At 59.5% G+C, this 23,808-nt stretch overlaps 2 protein-coding genes across 20 annotated transcripts in view; both read left to right on the top strand.

The window, feature by feature from the left end:
* Positions 1–7,578, top strand: part of PNPLA7 (patatin like phospholipase domain containing 7) — a 64,077-nt gene extending 56,499 nt beyond the window's left edge. For 7 of the 8 annotated variants that reach the window (XM_047830579.1, XM_047830581.1, XM_047830580.1 and 4 more), the window contains 10 exons: positions 920–1,076; positions 3,430–3,546; positions 3,724–3,793; positions 4,595–4,711; positions 5,240–5,388; positions 5,825–5,977; positions 6,095–6,205; positions 6,564–6,648; positions 6,855–6,958; positions 7,130–7,578. In XM_047830579.1, coding sequence (XP_047686535.1) covers positions 920–1,076; positions 3,430–3,546; positions 3,724–3,793; positions 4,595–4,711; positions 5,240–5,388; positions 5,825–5,977; positions 6,095–6,205; positions 6,564–6,648; positions 6,855–6,958; positions 7,130–7,240 — 1,174 coding nt within the window. In that variant the 3' untranslated portion in view covers positions 7,241–7,578. Of the gene's footprint in view, positions 1–919; positions 1,077–3,429; positions 3,547–3,723; positions 3,794–4,594; positions 4,712–5,239; positions 5,389–5,824; positions 5,978–6,094; positions 6,206–6,563; positions 6,649–6,854; positions 6,959–7,129 lie in introns of those variants that run through there. The other variant, XM_047830585.1, reaches the window with a different exon arrangement.
* A 680-nt stretch (positions 7,579–8,258) lies between these two features.
* Positions 8,259–17,962, top strand: NSMF (NMDA receptor synaptonuclear signaling and neuronal migration factor). 12 transcript variants are annotated; one of them, XM_047830613.1, is made up of 16 exons: positions 8,259–8,489; positions 8,934–8,995; positions 9,692–10,198; positions 11,386–11,461; positions 12,346–12,351; positions 12,649–12,741; positions 13,682–13,734; positions 14,539–14,628; positions 15,137–15,261; positions 15,475–15,558; positions 15,644–15,677; positions 15,781–15,851; positions 15,987–16,076; positions 16,268–16,370; positions 16,600–16,675; positions 16,764–17,962. In XM_047830613.1, exons 1-15 carry the CDS (start codon positions 8,419–8,421, stop codon positions 16,647–16,649), a joined length of 1,515 nt encoding a protein of 504 aa, XP_047686569.1. In that variant the 5' UTR covers positions 8,259–8,418; the 3' UTR covers positions 16,650–16,675; positions 16,764–17,962. The 12 variants fall into 12 exon arrangements, with proteins under 12 accessions (XP_047686569.1, XP_047686564.1, XP_047686568.1 ...); XM_047830606.1 differs by having other exon boundaries at positions 8,268–8,489; positions 12,673–12,741; positions 15,997–16,076; XM_047830604.1 differs by having other exon boundaries at positions 8,268–8,489; positions 15,997–16,076.
* Positions 17,963–23,808: the final 5,846 nt, after the last annotated feature.

Here is a 23,808-nt window from a genome sequence, read left to right as displayed (position 1 = left end):
TTTTTTTGTGGTGATATTGAATTTTGTTTTAATTGTGTTAAAATAAGCATGTGGGGCGCCTGCATGGCTCAGTCGGCTAAGCGTCCGACTTCAGCTCAGGTCACGATCTCGCGGTCCGTGGGTTCAAGCCCCACGTCGGGCTCTGTGCTGACAGCTCAGAGCCTGGAGCCTGCTTCAGAGTCTGTGTCTCCCTCTCTGACCCTCCCCTGGTTGTTCTCTCTCTCTCTCTCTCTTTCTCAAAAATGAATACACATTAAAAAAAATTAAATATGCATGCCACAAAATTTCCCACTATAAATATTTTTGAATGTGAAATTTAGCTGCATGAAGTACATTCACGATATTGTGCAACCATCACTACTCAGCTCTGGACCGTTTCCATCTTCCCAAACTGAACCTCTGTCCCTGTTACACCCTAGCCTGCCCCCACACCCCCCACCCCCAGTCCCCAGCCTCCGCTCTCTGTATCTGTGATCTTGACCCCTCCAGGTCCCTCATGTGAGGAGAGACCTTGTCCTTCTGTGTCTGGCTTCATTCACTTAGCGCAGGGTCCTCAAGTTCATCCATGTGTTAGCATTTTCTTCCTTCTTAAGGCCAAGCAACATCCCTTGTATGTGCATGCCACACTTTGCTTACTCCCTCACCCATCACACACGTAGGCTGCTTGCCGCTTTTGGCCCCTGGGACTCTAATCATGGTGGTTGTAGAGCCTGCGTTGTGTCTGCTTCACAACTGCTGAGGCTCTGAGAGACATCCCGGTAATGGCCGCAGCCCCTCTTTGGGGCCATGTCTTTGAGGCAGGCACTGAGGAGGAGGAGGTAGATGGGGATGACTGTCTCTGGGTCCTTTTGCCAGCACACGGCAGGTGCTGTTCCTGGCAACAGTGCTTACTTCTGCTCTGTGCTCCTGCTTGATGTAGAGGCTGTGCCCAGGTTGGCATCATCCGGGCCCTGACGGAGTGTGGCATCCCTGTGGACATGGTTGGAGGGACGTCCATCGGGGCCTTCATGGGCGCTCTATACTCCGAGGAACGGAACTACAGCCAGATACGGATCCGGGCCAAGCAGTGGGCTGAGGTGAGGGGTCTCTGCCCTCCCTGGAGCTCAGCACCAGGTCCCTGTGGTGCTGTGGAGGGCAGGAGGGCATTGGGACCTTTGGCCCCTGATCACACTCTGCAGGGCTCTGGCCTCAGATTGGGGTTTACAGGATGGTGAGGGAATGGAAAGCACAAAAGAGATAAGGACATCAGTGTTGGGAGGTTTGGCTCTGGTTGGTGCCTGGTCTTAATTTATAAAGGTGACTGAAGACAACACAGAGAGGTCAGCACCACCGGAAGAAAAGTTTAATGTTACCTGTAGTTGCCCACCCTACAGGACCACATGGGAGCACCCATGCCTGCGAGGCAGCGGAGAGGAGCAAGGGGAAGGCCGAGGCCAGAGCCTTTATGGGGGTTTCTGTGGGAAAGGCAAGGGAGGGCAGGGTAAACAGCTTCGGATGGGCTTTTGGAATAATTCCAGTGGGCTTGCCATGTAGGGGCTGTCCCCAGTTGTCTGGTGCCTGGGCCTGGGTTGATTCAGGCGGAGGGTTATTGACCTGGTGTGAGAGTGTGACATAGGGGGCTGAGGCGTGTGTGCTCTGGATCGCTCGGTTTGCAGGAGAGACGCTCCCAGCGGGCGAGGCTTCTGCTGTCTCTAAGGATTGGCTAGCCCTGCAAGGGGACAGCCTCTCCCCGGGTCTCTAAGACCCCACATGCCAGGGCATCAGGAAGATAGAAAATAAGAAAAAATTGCTAATAGCTGGCCGGGTGATGAATGCAGGCCAAAAAGCCCGCACTATAAGCGAGCTCGCTGCAGCAGCTCCCGTGGGCAGACTGGAGCCTGGTGGGGAGGCCGACTCACCTCTGTCCTGAAGGTACAGATGCCGTTTGCCCTTGTCACAGTTCCACTTGCTTTCCTGGGGCGGCACAGAGCCCCATGAGTGGGGTCAAAAGTGTTCAAGTTCTCCTTTTAAAAAAGAAAAGAAAATTGTTCATCTTCTATGGCAGAAGGTGTCAGAGAAGGCTATCTGCCCCATCCATGTGGCCCCAACTCTGTTCCAGAGACCCCTCTTTCCCTGAAATGAGCCACCCCAGACACCCCTCAGTGGGCCACTCCGAGGAGAGGTCCAGGAGCAAACACAGCTCGTCACTAAGGATGGCCTCTGAGAACAGTGGGTGTGGGCACAGTGTGCTTCAGCCTCAGTTGAGGGTCTGCTCACAGGCCAGGAGGACACCTCCCTTCCCCACCTCTGCTGGCCCAGTGCAGGTGTGGGACCGGCCAGGGAGCTTTGGGCTTGATGCCCCTGTCGTCCTCAGTGAGCAATGGGCTGTGGGACTCTGCACGGCAGGGCAGAATGGATCCCATCCAGGATGGCCTCTGTCCTGCCTGTCTGCGTGGGCCCTTGGCCTCCTGACGTGCTGAGGGGATGTGATTGTGGGGGCCGCCAGGCTTGACTCTGCAGGCTCTCTGGTGCTAGGCAGGGGCTTCTTCAGGAGTGAGGCCTTGCTAACCAGGGAGGACCCTGGGGTGTCCTGTGCTTCTGGGTCCCTTTCCTCTAGGAGCACACGGGTTCCCTCTGTTTGAACAGAGTCTCCACTCTGTTCATCTCAGTGTGAACACACTGGGGGGCAGCTCCCCCTTACCTGGGGGCCCACCCCTTGTGTGGCCTCTGTTTTAGGCTTCTCCATCTGTTTCTGTCCACACAGAGGCAGGGAGGACCTTTCCTCTCTATCCCTGACTCTTAAGAAGGTAGATAACCTTGAACCCAGGCATTCTTGGGGCAAGGCCAGTGCTGCCTGGTCAGTCACGTGTCCTCCTCGCAGGTCTAAGAGGCCCACGTCCTCACTGGGGAAGAATGAGCTTCAGTCCCACAAGAGAGGGAGGGTGGGGGGCCTTCAGCAGAGAGGACCCTCAGCAGGGCCCTGTTTCCGGGACCCTGTTGTAGGGCCTGCCATGCTGGAATGTGAGGGTCAACCCTGAGCATTCTAGGGCAGGGCGGCTCCCCCTCCTGGAGAAATCTTGACGGGTCGGGTGTTATTGCCTTTGGGGACCTCAGGGGGTAGCGGTCCCTGCCACTCACCTGCCAGTGTGGGTCCTGGATGGAGCTTCATCCTCAGCTCGGCCTCCTGAGCAGGTGTCAGCAGGCACCCTCACGGGACCTCAAGGCCCTGCTGCTCAGGCCCTGGAATTCTCTCCTCCTGGGGGACTCCTCAGGACGCTTCCCAGACACTCTTGTTCTGTTTGCAGGAAGCACAGACGTGTGCTGTGTCCCTGCTCCCTTTTCTGGATTTGGGCTCCTGTGGGATCACCTTGCCACTCTCGCCAGCAGGTGGGGGCGGGGTGTGAGCCCCTCATCCTCTGCAGGGGTCTCATGTGTGCCCCATCCACTCAGGACATGACGTCGATGGTGAAGACTGTGCTGGACCTGACCTACCCCATCACCTCCATGTTCTCGGGGGCCGGCTTTAATAGCAGCATCTGTAGCGTCTTCAAGGACCGGCAGATCGAGGTGCCCCCCAAAGCAGGGACCACCCTGGGGTGCCTCAGCTGGAGCCTACGGCCAGCCTGAGCCTGACTTGTGTCTGGGTGCTTGGCGTCCTCCTCATCCCCTCAAGCTCCTGGGCCTACAGGGTCAGGGAGCTGGCCGTCAGGGAGGATGTCCTAAGTCCTGTCCCCCTCCTTGCAGGACCTATGGATCCCCTACTTTACCATCACCACAGACATCACAGCCTCTGCTATGCGGGTCCACACGGATGGTGAGCACCTCCTCCTTGGGTGCCCCTTGATACGGGCTCAGGCATGCACAGGGCACAGCCCCCCACTCAGGGCAGAGTGGTCAGGGGAGGGACATTGAAAGAGCACCTCCAGGGGGGGCGGGTTGCAGGTAGAGGGCGTGGCAGCTCCTTGAACTGGACGAAGCACCAAGATGACCTGGAGGAGGCAAGACACTCAGGGAGATCTGAACACAGAGGTGATCCTGCTGTGAGCATGAAGGAAATGGGGAGGGACATAACCAAGAGCCTAAAAACACTGAGAAGTCCAAACTGGACACAGAAAGGTGGAGAAATTTTGTGAACTGGGAGCAGAGAGGAGTGGGGTGAAGGGCCTGCTTGGGCCGTGGGGTGTAATGAAGGGCACATGCAGGGCATGTGTTTTTATGAGTTCGAATCGGGAGGTAGAGGTAGACTGCTTGGGCTGGGGACCATGAGAAGGCTGATGCATGGGTGGCAGCTGAGGGCCCTTCTCCTGGGCAGAGCGGTTTGTGACCTGATTGCATGTGTCTCTCTGGAGGTGAGTGGGACGACGTGGCTCACACAGTGGAACGTGTAAAGACTGCAGAGCCACCCTGGCCTCCCTTGTGGAGGAGAAAGAACAGGAGGGGTGTCTGTCTTCAGGCCTGCGGCCATCCGCCAGAGCCAGACGTGCAGACTTCAGGACCCAAACGCTAGCAGGGCTCTGAGCTGAGGGTCCAGGGCAGGAACCCACCGTGGGCAGTGCGAAGCTCCCCTGCCACAGGCCCTGGTGACCTCTGCCCCAGCCCCCCGACTCTCCCCCAGGCTCCCTGTGGAGGTACGTGCGTGCCAGCATGTCTCTGTCAGGCTACCTGCCTCCCCTCTGCGACCCCAAAGACGGACACCTGCTGATGGACGGGGGCTACATCAACAACCTCCCAGGTGCTGCAGTGGGTGGGGAGGGGCTGCCCCCACCCCTGCCTCAGCCCCCTCCACTCCCGGGAAGGCCAGTGGCACGTTTCCCTCAGTGTTCCCTGGAGCAGGGGGTGGGGGGTTATAGGTGCTCCCGGAGTCCGGGGAACACGTCCAGGCACACACACAGACGCACGCCCTCGTGCACACTAGCTCGGGCACCGTGTGCTCCCAGCATATGGCCCTGTTTGTCGGCTCAGCAGCACTCAGAACAAGGGCCAAGTAGAGGAGCTGAGAGCAATTATGTCCCATCTGTGCCCACAGTCAGAACTAACAGCCAGAAAGTGCCAGGTCTGTTGTGGGTGAGGCCCCTCCCCTGGGCACACCTGTCACCTGTTGGACAGTTCTGTGCACTAGGCTGCCTCTCTACAGGCCCAAGGGGAGACCCTCTGGCTCCCAGTGCTATGCAGGCTCTCTCCCCGTCCCTCCCAAGCCCTGTTCCCACCCGGGGCTCTATGTGCCTGTCCTGGGTGGTGACCAAGGCTGTCTTCTCCCCAGCGGATGTGGCCAGGTCTATGGGGGCAAAGGTGGTGATTGCCATTGATGTGGGCAGCCAGGATGAGACGGACCTCACCAACTATGGCGACGCGCTGTCTGGATGGTGGCTGCTGTGGAAGCGCTGGAACCCCTTGGCCACAAAAGTCAAGGTGGGGGGCATAGCTCTGCACAGTGCCCAGGTCATCAGGTGCTCCTCTGTAGCTTCCCTTGAAGTCTCTCCATGCTCTCATACCACTGGCCCCAAGATGGGCGGTGTGCTGCTGCCCAAATGCCTCCTGTGGGCGGGGGAGGGTTGTAGTGCATTCCAGGCCCCGAGGCCAACGGAGCTTGCTCACTGTCCTTGCCAAGGATCCTGCCTGGACCAGCTCTGGGGAAAGGGAACAGGCCCAGAGGCTCCACACTCTGTCAGGATACATCTCCAGGACCCCTGGCCGGGCACCTGCCCTCCCAGGCCTAGCAGGAATGTGTCTCCCCTTGGGGAGGGGAGGGGAGGGAGAGGGTCAGGGCACAAGATCCAGGCAGCTGTGCCCGCATGGGGCCATGTAGGGACCGCAGAGCCTTGCTCAGGTGCTCTGATGGCAGCAGGTGTTGAACATGGCAGAGATCCAGACACGCCTGGCCTATGTGTGCTGCGTCCGGCAGCTGGAGATGGTGAAGAACAGTGAGTACTGTGAGTACCTGCGCCCCCCCATCGACAGCTACGGTACTCTGGACTTTGGCAAGTTCAACGAGATTTGCGTGAGTGCAGCTGGGGTGCGGAGGGTCGGCGGGGTCCAGTATCTGCCTGCCCCCTCTCCAGCCTCCGTGCCCTCACTTCTGAGAGCTTAGAAGTGGGGGCTCCTGGTGTGTGTGCAGGAAGTGGGGTATCAGCACGGGCGGACAGTGTTTGACATCTGGGGTCGAAGTGGTGTGCTGGAAAAGATGCTACAGGACCGGCAGGGAACGAGCAAGATGAAGGCGTGTGATGTGAGTGCCAGAGCTCGCACCCTCCTTCCCTTCCTGCCTCAGTGGGCCCGAGAGGCGCAGAACTCCCTGCACTCTGCAGGACCGTGGCACACCCCCTCAGCTGCTCAGGGGCCAGAAGACAGGGCAGGGGTGTGACCCCGTGGGGGTGAACTCTTGGCCTCTGCCTCAGCATCCCCTCTTTTTGCCCCACTCTGGCTCTCTACTCTTCTGGCACTCACGGTTGAAGGGGATGGGGGCTTGCTTAGGCCCCTGCCCATCTTCTGTGCCCCTGCCCCAACTCCAGGAGTTAACTTGGGCACCTTGGCAAACTAGGGCCATAGAGGGTCACAGAGATGTCTCTTCCACCTCGGCCCTCCAGGTCCTCACCTGCCCCAATGCCTCCTTCACGGACCTTGCTGAGATTGTGTCACGCATTGAGCCTGCCAAAGTAGCCACAGTGGACGGTGAGTTGGACGCCCAGGACATGCACAGCCGCAGGTGGGGGTGGCAACATCTCTTTCTGACCCTTGGTGTGCCCAGCAAGCCACCCTGGTCACCAGGCTCCCTCTAGCAGCCCCTGGACCTGATGAGTGGCAGGTAGGGGCTTGTGCCACCATGGCATGGCCCCTGCTCTTGAGAGGGGACCCACACGGCCCTCCCTTCCGCCCAGACGAGTCTGACTACCAGACGGAGTATGAGGAGGAGCTGCCAGATGGCTCCAAGGACACGTATGCTGACTTCCAGAGCGCCCCGGCCCACTTGGGCTCCGACTCGGTGAGCTGCCTAGACCTGCCTGTGGTGCCCCTCAGCTGAGGCAGCTCCGAGGGCTCCAAGCAGGCCAGCTGCTCGCTCCCTGCTGCCCTGCGGCACAGAGCCACAGAGACCTGGCCCTGGGTCGGCCCTTTGGGCTCACCCCCACCTGCACGGTGTGCGGTTTGATTCTAGGAGGACGAACCCTCACCTCGGCCTCGGTACCCCAGTCTGGCTTCCCCAAACTGCCCTGCTGTTGATATGCTGACGGAGATGGGTGGAGCCCCTCACTCTGATGCGCCCTAGAGTCCGCCTCTGCTGTGGGCCTTTCTCAGAGACCGACCGGGCTCCTAGAGTTCCCGGGGGCTCTTCCCCACCGGGCTGGGGCCCAGCGCCCTGTGCACCATGGGTCCAGCTTCGTCTGTGCCGGACCCAACCTGTATGTGTTTGGGGTGGGGGGTGGGGGGGCGGCGGGGGCAGGTCTCTGGCTTCTGTGTACTGGCAGCGGCTGGTGGAGCACTCGGTCCTGGCACCCCTGCACACACAGCAGTCCTAGGGGCTCCTTGAGGCCTCTGAGAGATGTTGGAGCCCCTGAAGCATCAGGGCCTGATGTGCCAATAAAGGTAGCTCTGCTTGTGCGTGGACACGTCCGTTTGCCAACGTCCCCGTGGCACGATGCGCCTGACCGGAGCCAGAGAGCAGCCTCCGGCTGCACCACTGATCTGCCGTGAGGGCCACGTCCCCGAGGCCAGGTGGGGTGTGAAGTCGTCATGTAGGGACCCCAGGCACCCCTCTGCTGGGGCTTGAGACCGCAGGGCAACAACTAGCCAGACAGGCAGGGCGCCCAGGGTCTGGCGTGGAGCCAGTGTGCCCCCGAACCAAGAATGAGCCCCCTCCAGATCTCTCCCGCGAGCGTCTTCCCACGCAGTACACGAGCCGCGCTCCGAGGTTGTACGCCGCCCACACTTTCTCAGATCGTTAAACGGCGCCCGGGAGTCCTTTTGTAGAAAAGGAGAGAGCGCTCTGGCGCTGTCACTTTGGGGTCCGCAACCCGTGCAGACCTGTGAGGGGCACGGAGAACCCTGACCCGAGGGCCCAGGACCTTGCAGTCGGGTGACCGCTGGACTCAGTTTCTCCGCACCCCGTCCCAGCCCCGCCCCCTCGCCCGGCACGGTGGGCGGAGCCACCGCCCCGGTCCCCTCCTGACGACCCGGCCAGGCCCCGACGTCACGGGCAGCCGCCCCCAGGCCTGACGTCGCGGTGGGCGGAGCCCCTGGCCTCGCCCCGTCCGTGACGTCGCGGTGGGCGGAGCCCCCGCCCCCGGCCCCTGCCGCGCTCTCCCGGTGCGGCGGGACTCGCGGAGGGCCCAGCGCGGGCCATGCGGGGCCCGAGCCCGAGTCCCGGCGTGGCGCGGCTCCCCCGGCGGAGGCGGCGGGCGCGGGGCGCGCTCTGAGGCCGGGGGATGCGCCGCCGCCGCCGCGACGATGGGCGCCGCCGCCTCCCGGAGGAGGGCGCTGAGGAGCGAGGCCATGTCCTCGGTGGCGGCCAAAGTGCGGTGAGTGCGGCGGGGCCGGCCGCCGGGGCTCAGCGCCCGCCCCCGGCCCCCTCCCCCGTGGCGGGGCTTCTCGCCGAGTCTCCTTCCCCCGCTCCCACCCCCACCTTGTGCGGCTCCCCTCCCGGAGACAGCTGCGGCTGAGATGCCCGACCTCACGACCCCCCCGCCCCCCCCCCCCCAACACACACACAGAGTGACAGGGGCTGGACAGAAAGCAGGCCAGGGCCCCGGCCACGTTGCACTGGGACCCAAGGCCCCCGGAACTGCGACCTGCTAGCCCTGGGCTTTCTGGGGTGGGAGGGCACTGTCTGCCATGGGTGACCCCGGCCCCTCCCTTACCGGTGCCCAAGGTCTGGGTGGGGGTGGGGACCCCAGGCTCCCATCTGAGCAGAGTCCAGAGTGGTCTGTGTGCACTGACAGCGCACCCCGCTGTCCACCCTTCAGAGCAGCCCGAGCATTTGGCGAGTACCTGTCCCAGAGTCACCCTGAGAATCGGAACGGTGCAGGTAGGGGCATTCGAAGAGGTACCGGGGCGGGGTCGGTTCGCAGCCCCACCGCACCCCCACGACCTAGGGATGCTGTCCCCTGCTCCAGCAGCCCAGGCCCGGCCCGCAGGCTGTGGAGACTGTGGGGTGTGAGCAGGCAGCAGCTGCTCTGCTGGGCTGGCTTCCTCACGCCCCCTGCCCTCCCTGGCCCAGAGCCCCAGAAGGAGCTTGGAGTCACTCATCACCATGGCACCCACCCAGCCTGGGCCGTTGGCATGGCAACAGGCCTCCTGGCACCCCCAGGGCTGGCACCGCTGTCTCTGGGGGCCAGCTGGTGGGGGGGAGGGGAGAAATTGGCACTGGGCACACGAGTGCAGTGGCAGGCTGGGAGGTGGCCTGTTTATTCCTGTCCACCCCCCACCGTCACCCACAGGTAGTCTAGCCTGTCGCCCCCACGCACGCACACCCAGAGCTCAGGGCCCAGGTAGGAGGAGGGTGGGAGCCTCTAAGAGGAGTGCGCAGCTTGCAAACACCTTTTCTGGAGATACCCGGGGCTTAGGATGTGGTCACCGGGGCTGGGGGGCAGCCTCTGCCCGCCCCCCCCCCCCCCGCCCCATCTGAGCCAGGCATTCGCTGGGTGTTCTTTGCCCTCATGGCACCAGGAGAAGGGGGGGCAGGGCCAGGAGGGCTTCAGTTCACCTGCTGCCTCTCTCCCAGACCACCTGCTGGCTGATGCCTACTCTGGCCACGACGGGTCCCCCGAGATGCAGCCAGCCCCCCAGAACAAGCGCCGCCTCTCCCTCGTCTCCAACGGCCGCTATGAGGGCAGTCTCTCAGAGGAGGTCATCGGTGGAAAACCGACCGCTGAGGGCCCCCAGCCCCGCGTGTACACCATCTCCGGGGAGCCTGCCCTGCTGCCCAGTCCCGAGGCCGAGGCCATCGAGCTGGCTGTGGTGAAGGGGCGGCGGCAGCGGGAGCGGCACCCCCACCACCACAGCCAGCCCCTGCGTGCCAGCCCAGGGGGCAGCCGCGAGGACGTCAGCAGGCCCTGCCAGAGCTGGGCAGGCAGCCGCCAGGGCTCCAAGGAATGTCCCGGGTGCGCCCAGCTGGCCCCTGGTCCCAGCCCTTCCCCTCGGGCCTTTGCGCTGGACCAGCCACCTCTGCCTGAGGCCACCAGCCGCCGCAAGAAGCTGGAGAGGATGTACAGTGTCGATCGTGTGTCTGGTGAGGGGCTCGTTGAGGAATGGGCAGGCTGTGGGGCAGGGTGGTAAGCTGAGCCTTGGACAGGTGGAGGGTGCCCAGGTCGTGGCATGCAGGTAGCCTCCTGCTGCTATCTCCCACGCCACATGTCAGCCCTCGTAGTTGGTTTTGGCCCTGCCAGCACCAAATCAATCAAGGAGTGCTTCCCGGAGGAGGGGGGCGGGGGGCAGGAGAATCTTAAAGATTGAGCAGGCAGAAAACATGGCTTAATTGGAAGATGGGTCTGCCTTTGGGAAATCCTGGGAAATAGTCCCTGCCCTGGGTCCCAGCAAATGGAGTTCTCATTCACCCCAGGAAGCACATATCTATCTGGGGCCTGGCCAGCCATTGGGAGCCTCCCAAGGATTGTTGAGCTGTGTGGGTGGCTGGTGAGCCCTGAAGGCCTACTGTGTCTAGAAGAGGCCTCTCTGGGACACTTGAGCAGCCCCATGCCTCTTGAATCTGAGGGCACTTCCTAAAAAGCAGAGTCCTTACTAGCTGAGCACCCACATCGTCCCAGGACACCCCCTGGGCTTCCAAGTCAACAACCTGCTTGGGCATCAGGGCACAGGCCTGAGGTGTGGGCAGTTCAGCTCCATGACCTCACACTCCTCTGATGAACACAGCTCAGGGGCTGGGGTGGGGGGGTCAGGGCAACTCTCAGGGGGGTAGAGCAAACTTTCATCCACCTTGTCTAGGAGCTGGAGGGGGCAGCCCTCAGCAAGACCATCTCCATGCTGCCTGAGGGCTCCGCCTCACTCTCCTGGCAGGGTCCAAGGGAGTGGAGTGTGCAGGATGCAGACAAAGGGAGGCTGCAACCATTGTCCCTGCCCTGCTTCTCTCCGAAGGGGAACAAAGTGAACCCTTTTTTCTCTGGGCACCCTGGACACAGGCTGTGCTTTCAAAGGACCGCTCTTCAACTGTAGGCCACCAAAGGGAGAGCTAAGCAAAGACAAACTGTCACGAAGCCGCTGAGCTGTCTTGGCTTGAACAGCTAAGCGGGCACATGTTGCCTTACGGCCTGTGCCAGCCTCCGCCCACCTGGGAGAGGGTTAGGGGACCCTGGTGCCTTTCCTCCACTGGCTTTGGCAGAAGCATTGCCTTCCCTGGCAGAAGGGGGTAGAGGCTTTAGGAACTCCCAGGCCACCCTAGCCACTTCTTTTGTCTTCCAGATGACGTCCCCATCCGTACCTGGTTCCCCAAGGAAAACCTCTTCAGCTTCCAGACAGCAACCACAACTATGCAAGCGTGAGTTGTGTACCTGATACGTGCCCGCTGTGAGGGGTGGTGCTCAGGAACTACTGCCAGACCCTCTCCTGCCCTCTGGGCCCACCTGGGTGGCTATTTCTGAGCGACCCCACATGCCCATGTCCCACCAGGTCTGCCAGATGTGACATCAGTCTCAAGGAAGGCAGCGCTGGCCGCTCTTCCCCCCCACTCCCACCCTCCACTGCCCCTCCCATGCCCCCTCCCTTCCCACTCCTCCCTTGCCCACTGCCCTGCCCTCTATCTCCTAGCCCTCCCCTGTCCCTCATGGTCCTCTGCGGACCTGGCCCAGGGCTGAGGCTGATGTAGTCACCACTGGGGCGGTTCTTCCAGGCCACGGCCCCATCTCAGCTTCCCAAACAGCAGCTTACTTGCGTATTCTGTATGAGCCTCAAGGGATCACAAGTCAGGAGTCCCCTGCAGGGGCCTGCTCTTCTCTACCTGTGACACATATCTGGGTTTGTTTTCTGATATAGCGTTCCTTCCCGGGAGGCACCCTTTGCTGCAGTGTCCCCCACACTGAGGAAGCTCCCGCCCCTCGTGCTACCCTGGGGAACCCACCCCTGCCCTCAGGCTGGCTGGGGACTGCCATCTTTGCTGCCAGGCCCAGGCCCAGCAGAAACAGGCCTCTGTGCAGGCCCAACCACGTCACAGCACTTGGTGGCACGGGCCAGTGACCTCAGTGTCCACTGCCCTTTCATGGGCTTACCACAGCACTGCTAGTTGCCTTGCTAGTGCCTGGAGTGCCTGTGAGGGACCCCTGGAGTCCATGACAAGAAGGGAAACGACTGGGAATTTACAAGCTGAGGGGGTCGTGGCTTACTGTGTCTTCTTTCTTACGCTGCCCCTTCCCGCCGCACCTCCAGCATCTCGTAAGTACTCTGCGGGACCCTGAGCCTAAGGGCATGGTGGTTGTCCCTGGGGGACCCCCCACCCCCCACCCCCAAGTAGGTTTGGACAGGCCAGGGACCTGGGCCTTGACTGTGAGGGAGTGCTGTGTCCCAGCACCAAGGCCACAGCAGGGCCTGCCAAGAGCCGGGCCGAGGACAGGGTGAGGCAGGCCAGGACCCTTCTGCCCGGCCCTGCGCTCTGGATGCCCCTCCAGGCCCTGTGCTCACGCTTCTGTCCCCACGTCTCGGTCCCTCCTACCTACCTGCGGCCAAGGGCAGTGCTGACTCGTGGTGGTTTCCCAGGGTGTTCAGGGGCTACGCGGAGAGGAAGCGCCGGAAACGGGAGAATGATTCCGCGTCTGTAATCCAGAGGTAGGGCCTGCCAGCCACTCGCCACCAGAGTCCGTCTCTTGTCTGTGCTGGTCTGGCCTGGGCCCACTGGGCCCTCGCAGACCTGATGGGGGAAGGGCGGTGGCGACCACTGGCCTGGCCCTGCTCTGGGGACGCTGCAGGCAGGAGAGGTCATGTGACCTGGGCCCCCCAGGCCTGTGTTTTGGTGTGTTTTGGGGGTACATTGCCAGTTGAACTGCAGCCAGCTAGCCCACCCGTGTCTCTTTCTGGCCCTTGAACCCCAGAGCTGTGGGGTCAGCAGCAAAGCTTACGCTCCCCATGCCCCACCTCAGAGACGTGACCAGAAACCTTGTCCATCTTGGACACTGGACCCTGGCGGGGCACAGATTTGGGGGCAAAGACCTGTCTCTGAGGTGGCCCAGGGACAGAAGGGCAGGGGAGGGAGTGTCTGCAGGCCCCAAACCTACCTGGGGTCGGTGCGGACAGTTGCGCTTCCCTGGCCCGAGAGCACAGGAAGCAGGAGCCCTTGACCACCTGGAAGAGGGGGGGCTGATGGGGTCCAGAGTATGCCTGGGCCCAAAGAGGGAATTAACGGTGGGCAGTGGAGGTGGGCGCCTGAATGCTGGGGAGCCACCAAGGGAGTGGTCCTGCATGGGAAGGGGGGGGGGACGGGGACGGGGAAGAGGGGGGTGACCGCAAGAGAAGGCGTGATCATTGTGCCTTTGTCCTGGCAGCAAAGGGGAGCCCTGGAAAGGTGTCAGCAGGAGAGGGACTGGGTGGACGGTGGGTGAGTGGGAGAGCGTAGGGGCGCCAGGAGGGCATTTATCACCTAAAAGGGCGAAGGCAGGCCATGTCAGGTCCGGCTGCTGGGGGAAGAGTGGCGAGCCGGAAGCATGGGGGATCCGTCCGCCACCCACCCCCCTTTCGCGGTCCTCACCAGCCACCGGTGTTTCTTCCCCAGGAACTTCCGCAAACACCTGCGCATGGTCGGCAGCCGGAGGGTGAAGGCCCAGAGTAAGATCCTCGGCGGGAGGGCGAGGGGGTGGTGCTGCTCTTGGCCGGCTGGGGCTTCGCAGGCTGCTCGCTGCACCGGAAAGACCCAAGTTCCCAGATCCCCATTCCAACCCCACGGCCTTCTTCCTACCGCCCCAGGCCCGCCAAGAAACCCTTGACTCTGGCCCCGCCCCTAGTCCTGCTGCGGTCTCCCTGACTCAGGCTCCGCCTCAGGTCCAGCACGCAACCCCACCTCAGAACGCCTGGCTCTGCCCCTAGCCCCCCTCCTGGCTCAGACCTCGCCCGAGAACCGTTCGCCCCGCCCCAGGCTCCGCCCCCCAGCCCCTCCCCCCAGAACACCTGGCTCAGGCCCCGCCCCTAGCCCCCGGCTCAGAACCTCTGGTTCTGGCCTCGCCCAGGCTCCGCCCCCACCTCCACCCCAGAACACTTGGCTCCAGCTCCGCCCCCCGTCCCCCCACCCCCAGCGGAACCGATGGCTTTGCCCAGGCTCCGCCCCTAGCCCCGCCTCAGAACCTCTGGCTCTGGCCCCGCCCCGCCCCAGGTCCCACACGCCACTCTTGTCCCCTCGCCCCAATTGGCGTCATTAGGCGCCACCCCCTAGTCCTGCCCCACCTGACTCGGTCCCGGGTGGCCCAACTGATGTCCTCCGACCTCCCCGCCGGCCGGCCGTCGGGAGCTCGAGGACTCGAGGACTCTCCCCCTGGCTTTCCTAAGTCTGCAGTCCCTTGTGTCTGGAGTCCCCTCAGGCTGTGCCCCTCCCGCCCCCGCCCCCCGCCTGCTGACGCGGCTTTGCTCTCACTGCAGCGTTCGCCGAGCGGCGCGAGCGGAGCTTCAGCCGGTCCTGGAGCGACCCCACCCCCATGAAAGCCGACACTTCCCACGACTCCCGAGACAGTAGGTGCCCGTAGGTGCCCGGCGCAGGCCGGCCCACCTGCCTCAGAGGTTCCCCTAGTCCCCCAGTCCCCGCGCTCCGCAGGGCGGGTCTCCTGCCCGGGCAGCTAGGCTTCCGCGCTTCTGCTCTCTGAGCCTCAGTTTACCCATCTGTGAGGCGGGGGCGCCTGGCACCTCCGACCTCGTGGGCAGGGTTAACTAACGGCTACGGCAGTGCTGGGCGGGGGCGAGTGTGTGCTTCACCGACTCTAGAGGCCTGAGACGCTGCAGTGCCCTGGCTGGAGCTGACCCTTGCACGGAGGTCAACAGCGCAGCAGCTCTGGTGGCAGCGGCCAGTCTCGCCAGGCTGGTGGTGGCCAGTGTTGGTCTCTGTCACCCACCCTGGGTTTCTCGCCGGCCTGGAGGGCCCTCCAGGACCATTTATCGCGGGTTCTGTCTGCCACCCGTGTCTGTGGACCACGGCTGGGGCTGGAGGTGGTCCACAGTCCTGGTGACCCATCCTGCCCCTCAGGTAGTGACCTGCAGAGCTCACACTGCACCCTGGGCGAGGCCTTTGAGGATCTGGACTGGGAGACCGAGAAGGGCTTGGAGGCGGTGGCCTGTGACACAGAGGGCTTTGTGCCCCCCAAGGTCATGGTGAGGTCGGGCCGTCTTTATGCTATTCCTATTCCAGCCTGTCCTGGGCTGGAGGGGGGAGGTCCCTTTTCCTCCAGGAGCCCAATGGCTCTGCCAGGAGATGATGCGGCCACTACAGGCTGCCTAGCAGTGGGGGACAACCTCATGGGGCCTCCCACTGCCCGTTGGCTCCAAGGTGGCTGGGCCCTGAGCAGCTCCCCGTGCTGTCTCCAGCTCATCTCCTCCAAGGTGCCCAAAGCCGAGTACATCCCGACTATCATCCGCAGAGATGACCCGTCCATCATCCCCATCCTCTATGTGAGTGACCCTCCCCCGGCCCCTGGTTCTGGGTTGGACTGCTGCCCAAGAGGGACTCTGAGAGTGTGGCCCGTGTCTGTTTCAGGACCACGAGCATGCGACTTTTGAGGACATCCTGGGTATGTGTCCTCCAATCCCCTGTCTTCTGATCCTGGGTCTGGGGGCTTACCTATGGGCCATGGGGGGCTTTGGAGGGCCGTGCTCACACTCCTCCCTCCATAGAGGAAATAGAGAAAAAGCTGAACATCTATCACAAAGGGGCCAAGATCTGGAAGATGCTGATTTTCTGCCAGGTAGGACTCAGTCCCTTTCTGCCGTGGGGGTGGGGGGTATTGAGAATGCAGGCTTCGTGCAGACGTGTGTGAGTGCGTGCATGTATGGGGACGGTGGATGGACGCCCTGTGTATGCCCCACGCGGCCAATTGCAGTTTCTTACAGGGTGGCCCAGGACACCTGTACCTGCTCAAGAACAAGGTGGCCACCTTTGCCAAAGTAGAGAAGGAGGAGGACATGATCCAGTGAGTGGGCAGGGCTGCACGCGGGGGCTGGGCAGAGGGGCTGGAGGCAACGTCCACCCACACAGCCCATCCCCACAGACCCTCCCTGTGAGGCTCTGTCTCTGGAGCCCTGCCCTGGCCTCTGGCCTGCCCCTCCTTGCACCTGGGGGCCTGGGCTGGAGACCACTTGTGACCCACCCCTCCCCCACCAGCTTCTGGAAGCGCTTGAGCCGCCTGATGAGCAAAGTGAACCCAGAGCCGAACGTCGTCCACATCATGGGCTGTTACATTCTGGGAAACCCGAATGGGGAGAAGGTACAGGAACCCCCAAGCCCTGCTCCGGTTTTCTGGAGACCCCAGATCCAGTAAAAGACTTGACAGCACGTCCCACTTTTTCTTCTGTTCCCTTTCTCTCTTCCTTAACCCCCCAGAACCACCTATGCATGAGCCCCCGTCAGTGGTAGAGAATTCCTGCTTCCCCCCAACACCGTTCACCACCCCCCTTCCCTTACCCTGAACTCATGGCCCTGCCCCGCTCTTTCAGCTGTTCCAGAACCTCAGGACCCTCATGACCCCTTACAGGGTCACCTTTGAGTCCCCCCTGGAGCTGTCGGCCCAAGGTGAGTTTCGCAGGCTGGCTCCCGGCCTGAGGGGCGGGGTCCAGGAGGTAGAGGCCTGAGGCCTAGCCACCCTCTCCTTTGGCCCCAGGGAAGCAGATGATAGAGACCTACTTTGACTTCCGGCTGTACCGCCTGTGGAAGAGCCGCCAGCACTCGAAGCTGCTGGACTTTGAGGATGTCCTGTGAGGGCCACGGCCACCGCCTGGCTGCTTCCTTGGACCGGTGGCTGGGGCTGGGCCACGTGCTGTGGGCCGCCCAGGACCACGCGGTCCCAGTCTTCACAGCCGCTTCAGGGCACCCTCAGATGTCGCTCAGGTTCCCACCCACGGACGGGTCTGGTCCTCACTGCACCACAGGCCAGAGGTCACAGCCCCCAGGGCCCCGGGACGAGCCTCACCCCATGTGGCCAGGGGTTGCTCAGCGGCCAGGCGCTGACAGGGCCTAGGCCTCGTGCAGAGGGTGCAGCACTGGGGTGGCTCCTCTTAGCGGGTTCATAGAAATAAGTGCAATTTTCACACCCCCAAAACAATTCAAAGGGAAGCAGCATTACTAGTTGAATAGTTAAGTGCTATGTTACCAGTTACGGTGTAGACAACCTAGCCCAGTGTATGTTCAGGACCTTGTCTGCCCCCAGCCCCCCAGCCCTGCCGTATTTGATCACCAGCACCAGGGTGGCCCGTCCGTGGGGGCGGTGTCGCCTGGCTGCCCGGCCCGGCTCCGGCCTTGGCCGAGTGCCTGATGGTCTTTGCTTGTTCCCTCTTGCCACCCACTGCTTACTCTGACCTCAGCCGTACTGGCCTAGCAGGGGTGCCTGGGAAGCCGCGGGGCAGGGGGGAGGTGACACACCTCCCTTCTCTCAGGAGGCTCTGGGTTGAGCCGGGCCCTGCCTGCTCCCCGTCCTCCAGCACCCGCCTGGCCCTCTGATGCCGCGGTGCGTTCAGCTTTTGCCAGCCTTGGTCTGGAGGCTTCTCCCAGCACAAAGGGTTTGGCAGGGGCAAGTGGGGCTGGGCCCCGCTGGGTGAGAACCCCGCCGCACACTGCAGTGGGTGCCTGGACCCCGCAGCAGCGCTGAGCAGACGGTGGACTCTGGGCTGTGGCCTTGCTGGGGCCCAGTGGGGCCGGCTCTTGTATATAGCTGGGGCTCAGGGGCAGGACCCCTTTGCAGAGCCTGGGTCTGAGGACACCTGGCTGTGCCCTCAGCTAAGGGAGGGGGCAAGGGCATGTGCTGGGCTCTGAATGATGTACGATATCCCTTAGAGTGACCATTAAACCTGACCCTCTGCTGCGGCCACCGCCTGGGTCTCCTCTGTCAGCCCTGTCCCTTACCTCCCTGGGCCCAGGAGCTTCTGGGTCTGCTGGTCCAAGGTTGCTGCTGTGGTGGCTGCCCGCACACCTCTGCCTGGACTGACAGGGCTGGGTGGGGCCGCTAGACCTCCTTGCCCAGGACACACTCCGGAAGAAGGTCTGGCAGCCAGAGGAAGGGGAGAATGGAGAAAAGCAGGTTCTTGAGATGGCCGCTGGGGGGGGCAGGGGCTGTGCTCCTGGAAAAGGTTTGAGAAGGATCAGGAGGTGCAAACAGAGACACTCCTGTGCCCCGCCTCCTCTGTCACTACCCCCAGGCACTGGGCGGAGGGCCACCCATCCCTCTCAGGCCACTCTCCGCGTGTGGTCAGCAGCGTGGCTGCAGCAGGATGCCAAGAAGTGACCACGGGACCAGCTGGCCAGTCTTCTTCTCTGTCATCCCCAGATGTGCCTAATGCTGCTTTCCCCCCAGTGGCAAAGCTGCTGCTGGACATAGCCAGGCTATGGCTATGGCCAGCCTGGCTGCCTGGTGGCTCCTGGTCCTGTGGCCCAGGGATGGAGCGGCAGGTGCCAGCTGGGTGTGTCCACGCCAGCAAGGGCTGGAGGGGACAGGAGGCCACCGGCGGACGGCATGGGCAGAGGCTGGGAGGCTTGCGGCCCGGGATGTTGAGAACCTGGGGCCCAGCGGCGCTTCCTGGGGTGGGCGTGCCAGCTCTGGGGGCACACGGCCCTGGAGCCTCCAGGCGCGTGCACGGTCTCCCACGCAGGGCTATGGAGGGCAGCGGAGGTGTTGGCACCAACGTGGACGGACACACTGTAGGTGCGTAGACTAGATTCCAGATGCCTGTCCACACGCTCTCACGTACTGGGTCGCTGACTACAAAGTCATGGGTCACTCGGGAGTCCTTTGTGCTCTCGGTTCCTGAGCCGTGGCGCGTCTCCCCTACTCCTCACACCTGAAGTCCACGTGGTGCTGCCAGAATCGCTCTCCGTGGGCTTGGCCCTCCGTGTGCAGGCCGTGAGGCTGGCCGTCCCCAGATGACCCACCTGCCTGCCCACCGTGTGCGCAGAAGGCACGTCCGCTGCGCCGCTGCGGCCCTCGTCCGAGACCAGCTGGAAGCTTTGTCACGGGCCCCTGCCCCTCCCCTGGCCCCTGACGGGGCCCTGCATCTGCAGGTCCGGGCTGCTCCCGCAGGTTGTCCTCCCCACACGCCTCTTAGGGATGGCTGTGGTGGGGAAGGCAGGGACATCTGCCGGCGGGAGGCTCGCGGCCTTGCACCTGGCTCCCGAGCTTCTGTTCCTCGCCTGTGGCCACTGAGAAGCACGGAGGGAAGGATGTCAGATGGGGCAGGTGCCCAGTACAACGCGGACAAGCGTTTTAGGGAAGCACAAGCAGGGAAGGTGGTAGCAGACGTGGGGCTGAGGCCGTGCTGCTGACCCACCTGCCCCAGCAGCTGGAGGCAGTGATGGAACTTAGGTCCTTGCCATGTAGGAAGTTCTTCCCTAAAGTAGAAAAAAAAAGTTTTTTTTTAACATTTATTCATTTTTGAGAGACAGAGTGTAAGCAGGGGAGGGGCAGAGAGAGAGGGAGAGGCAGAATCCGAAGCAGGCTCCAGGCTGTGAGCTGTCAGCACAGAGCCTAACGCGGGGCTCAAACCCACGAACTGCGAGACCGTGACCTGAGCCCAAGTCGGATGCTTAACCGACTGAGCTACCCAGGTGCCCCGACCTGTAAGAAGTTTTTAAGTATTAATAAGAAAAGGACAGGGGCTCTTGATTTCAGCTCAGGTCACAGTCTCACAGTGCATGGGTTCGAGCCCTGAATGGGGCTTTGCGCTGACAATTCAGAGCCTGCTTGGGATTCTGTCTCTCCCCCTCTCTCTGCCCCTCCCCTGTGCATTCTGTCTCTCTAAAAGAATAAATAAACTTTTTGGGGCGCCTAGGTGGCTCAGTCGGTTGAGCGTCTGACTTCAGCTCAGGTCATGATCTCATGGACCGTGATTTCGAGCCCTGTGTCGGGCTCTGTGCGGACAGCTCAGAACCTGGAGCCTGCTTCGGATTCTGTGTCTCCCTCTCTCTCTGACCCTCCCCTGCTCGTGCTCTGTCTCTCTCTCTGTCTCTCTGTCTCTGTCTCTGTCTCTGTCTCTCTCTCTCAAAATAAATAAACATTAAAATAAATAAAGCGAGTAGGTAAGTGAATGCTGATGGTGACACATACACCTTCATAATTACTCAGAAGGCCAGGCCTGAACACCCGTGTCTCCAATCGGCATGGGCAGAGTCGTCCCAGCCTGCCCCGTGTCCCCCACACTGCCCTGGCTGGAGCTCGCTCACATGGTGTGGGTGGCCCAGCCTGCATGTCCAGGCTAGCCCCCACAATCCCGAATGGCTATCCTCAGCCCCAGACGAGGGCCCTGGAGGACAGAGCTGGGGCATGGTCAGCCAACAGGGTGGGTGGGGGAGTGTCTCCAGTCACATCGAGGTGAGATCCTCCTCATCTAGAGAGATGGTGTGACTACAGGCTGTGAAGGAAGGTGTGGCCGCTCGCTCCTGGCAGAGGAGAGAGGACCTGACACCTGCCCCTGCGAATGGCAGGGCGGGCCAGGCCGCCTCCGTCCTCACTCCTCTGCCGAGACATAGGGCGCACATCTGGCTCATCCAGAACCTCCCAATGCTCCCTCACCCGTGGAAGGAAACTCACGTTTCGCACCACCATTTGCCCCCTGCTTCCAGAAGGGACACTTTGCGCCCACAGCTCCTTTCACTAAGTCTGTGCACCCTAGAGAACAGATTGGTACTTGCGTTTCCCGTTGAGTGGTCTCCGGAAACCAGGGTCGGGGGAGATCGTCAGCCACTGTGGGAAGTGCCCCCACGGGTCCCACCCCGTGCAGCTGTCAGCCAGACGGGGTCAGGGTCTGTCTGCAAGCTCAAGGAAGACAGCCACGCAGGCTGCATATGCTGGACACGCTGGCCTGGTGCAGGAGGAGCTTGCCACAGGGCCAGGAAGAGGGACCCAGCGGGGAGCCTGGAGGCAAGGGTATAGAAAGCACCGGGAAACCGCCTGGAAAGGTGTTTACGAGGCCCTAGCCCTGCACCCAGGCCCATGTAGAATGAACCGTAACCCGTGCCTGAGCAGCAGACTGGCCCGCTCCCAGACTGGAGGCACAGCAAAGCCAAACAGACGACACAGTGAAAGAAAAGGGGATGACCTGGGACTAGAGCCCCCGAGGCCACAGCTAAAACCCCGGCATTGTCCACAGGATGGGGGCCAGACCCCAGGCTCACAGACTAGTATTCAAAATATCCCAAACCAGAACTGGTTGGCACCTGGAGAGCCATGGGAATACTGGCCAGCAGGGAAAAGGCCCCAGCGCTTAGCAACACTGAGCAGCACTTTGGCACCGTTCTAAACAGAAATCACCAAGACAAAGCACAAAAGTGCAAAAACACAGCACTGCATAGACTCTGAAAAAGAAACAGTTTCCAGGATGTGGAAACAAGAAGGCTGAAACAAGAAGGTTGCCTTCTTCAACCTCAGCTGAGAAAATGCATGTCTGGCACTCGGGTGTTTTGCTGCCCTGCACACGTCCATGAATGACCATGCAAGTACTGATTTGGAGATCACCAAAAAAAATTGGTTAGTAGGCAAAATTGCAAACACAAGATCCACAAATAATGAAGACTATGTTAGCAAATCAAATCCACTAATATATAAAGAAAAGAATGCACCACAACCAACTACAGTTTCTTCTGAGACTATAAAACCGGTTTAGTATTCAAGAAAGCCAACCAATGTAATGCATTATGTTGAGAGTTTAAAGAAAAATCACATGAACATATTAATGGATAAGGAAAAAGCATTTGACAAAATGCAATATTCGTTTATGAAGAAAACTTGTCTAGCAAACTAGAAGGGAACTTCCCCAACCTGAAGAAGGGCATCTATGTAACACTTACATCACACCTACAACTAACACCATGCTCAATGGTAAATGACTGAATGCTTTTCCTTAAGACTGGGAACAAGGCAAAGATGTCCACTCTCCCAACTCCTACCCAGTATGCAACTGGAAATCTTAGCCACTGCAATAAGGCAAGAAAGGGAAATAAAAGGTATGCATATTGGAGAGGAGGAAATGAAACTATTACTGTTAACAGGCAACACAACTGTCTATGTCAAAAATTCCGGGGAATCTATACATAAATTCTTAGAACTAATAAGTGAGTGTTAGCAAGGTAGGAGGATACAGATCAACACACAAAAACCAACTGTATTTCTATTTACTATTAATAACAATTGGATATGGAATTTAAAAGTAATACAACCTATAATAACCCAAAAGGAAATATTTAGGTATAAATCTAACAAAACATGTACTATAAAATACAAGACAAAAACTGTAATAAAAGACAAAGAAGTGATAATGATAAAGGAATCAGTCCTACAAGAGGATATAATAACCCTAAATATTTATGCACCCAACATAGAAGCACCTAAATATATAAAGCAAATATTAGCAGACCTAAAGGGAGAAATAAGCAGCAATACAAAAATAGTAGGGAACTTTAACACCCCACTTTCATCAAAGGATAGATCATCTAGACAGAAAATCAATAAGGAAACATGGGCTGTAAACAGTACCTTAAACCAGATGGGCTTAACAGATGGACACAGAACAGCCCACCAGCAAAGGACCACACACTCTTCTCAGGAGCACATGGAACATTCTCCAGGACAGATCACACATCATGAAAAAAGTCTTAATAAATTGAAGAGGATTGAAATCGTATCAAGCATCTTTTCCGACCACAATGGTATGAAACTAGAAATTAATTACACAAAGAAAACTGGAAAATTCACAAATATGTGGAGATTAAACAACATGCTACTGAACAACCAATGGGTCAAAGAAGAAATCAAAGGAGAAATTAAAAAAAATACCTTGTGACAAATAAAAAGGGAAATACAATGTACCAAAATCTATGGGATTCAGCAAAAGCAGTTCTAAGAGGAAAGTTCATAGTAATAAATGCCTACCTCAAAAAAAACAAGAAAAGTCTCAAATAAACAACCTAACTTTATACCTCAAGGAACTAGGAAAAAGAACAAATGAAGCCCAAAGTTAGTAGAAAGAAGGAAATAGCAAAGATCAGAGCAGAAATAAATGAGACAGTGACTAAAAAGATTACAGAAAAGATCAATGAAACTAAGAGCTGGTTCTTTGAAAAGTTAAGCAAAATTAATAACCTATAGCTACGTTTACCAAGAAAAAAAAAAGAGGGCTCAAATAAAATCAGAAATGAAAGAGGAGGAATGAACAAATGACAAAGAAATACAAAAGATCATAAGAGGCCACCATTACCAGTTCTACACCGACAAATTGGACAGCCAGAAGAAATGGATACATTCCTAGAAACATAAAACCTACCAAGACTGAATCACTGGATTCAATGGAAAATTAACGGAAAATCTAAACAGACTGATTAACAGCAAGGAGATTGAATCAGTCATCAAAAATATCCCAGCAAGAAGTCCAAGACCAGGTGGCTTTACTGGTGAATTCTGCCACACATCCAAAAGAGAATAAATACCAATCTTTCTCAAATTCTTCCAAAAAACAGAAGAGGAGGGAACTCTTCCAAACATTTTATGAGGCTAGCATTATCCTGATACCAAAACCAGGTAAGGATGCCACCATCGTTATATATATACATATATATATATATATATATATATATATCTCCCTGATGAACATAGATGCAAAAATCCTCAACAAAATATTCATGATCCAAATTCACCAATACATAAAAAAGATAATGCACTGTGATCA

This window comes from Prionailurus viverrinus, chromosome D4 (genome assembly GCF_022837055.1).
Source record: "Prionailurus viverrinus isolate Anna chromosome D4, UM_Priviv_1.0, whole genome shotgun sequence".
Classification (NCBI taxonomy): Eukaryota; Metazoa; Chordata; class Mammalia; order Carnivora; family Felidae; genus Prionailurus; species Prionailurus viverrinus.
Note: the sequence above shows the minus strand (reverse complement) of the source record. Positions and strands in the feature narration are given on the sequence as shown.

Bases quoted from the DNA above. Each gene is read 5' to 3' on its own strand.
- NSMF (XM_047830604.1), top strand. From the start codon at position 8,419: ATGGGCGCCGCCGCCTCCCGGAGGAGGGCGCTGAGGAGCGAGGCCATG. The intron at 12,742-13,681 runs GTAGGGCCTGCC...TTTCTTCCCCAG, and splicing joins TCCGCGTCTGTAATCCAGAG to GAACTTCCGCAAACACCTGC. The intron at 15,678-15,780 runs GTATGTGTCCTC...CTCCCTCCATAG, and splicing joins GACTTTTGAGGACATCCTGG to AGGAAATAGAGAAAAAGCTG.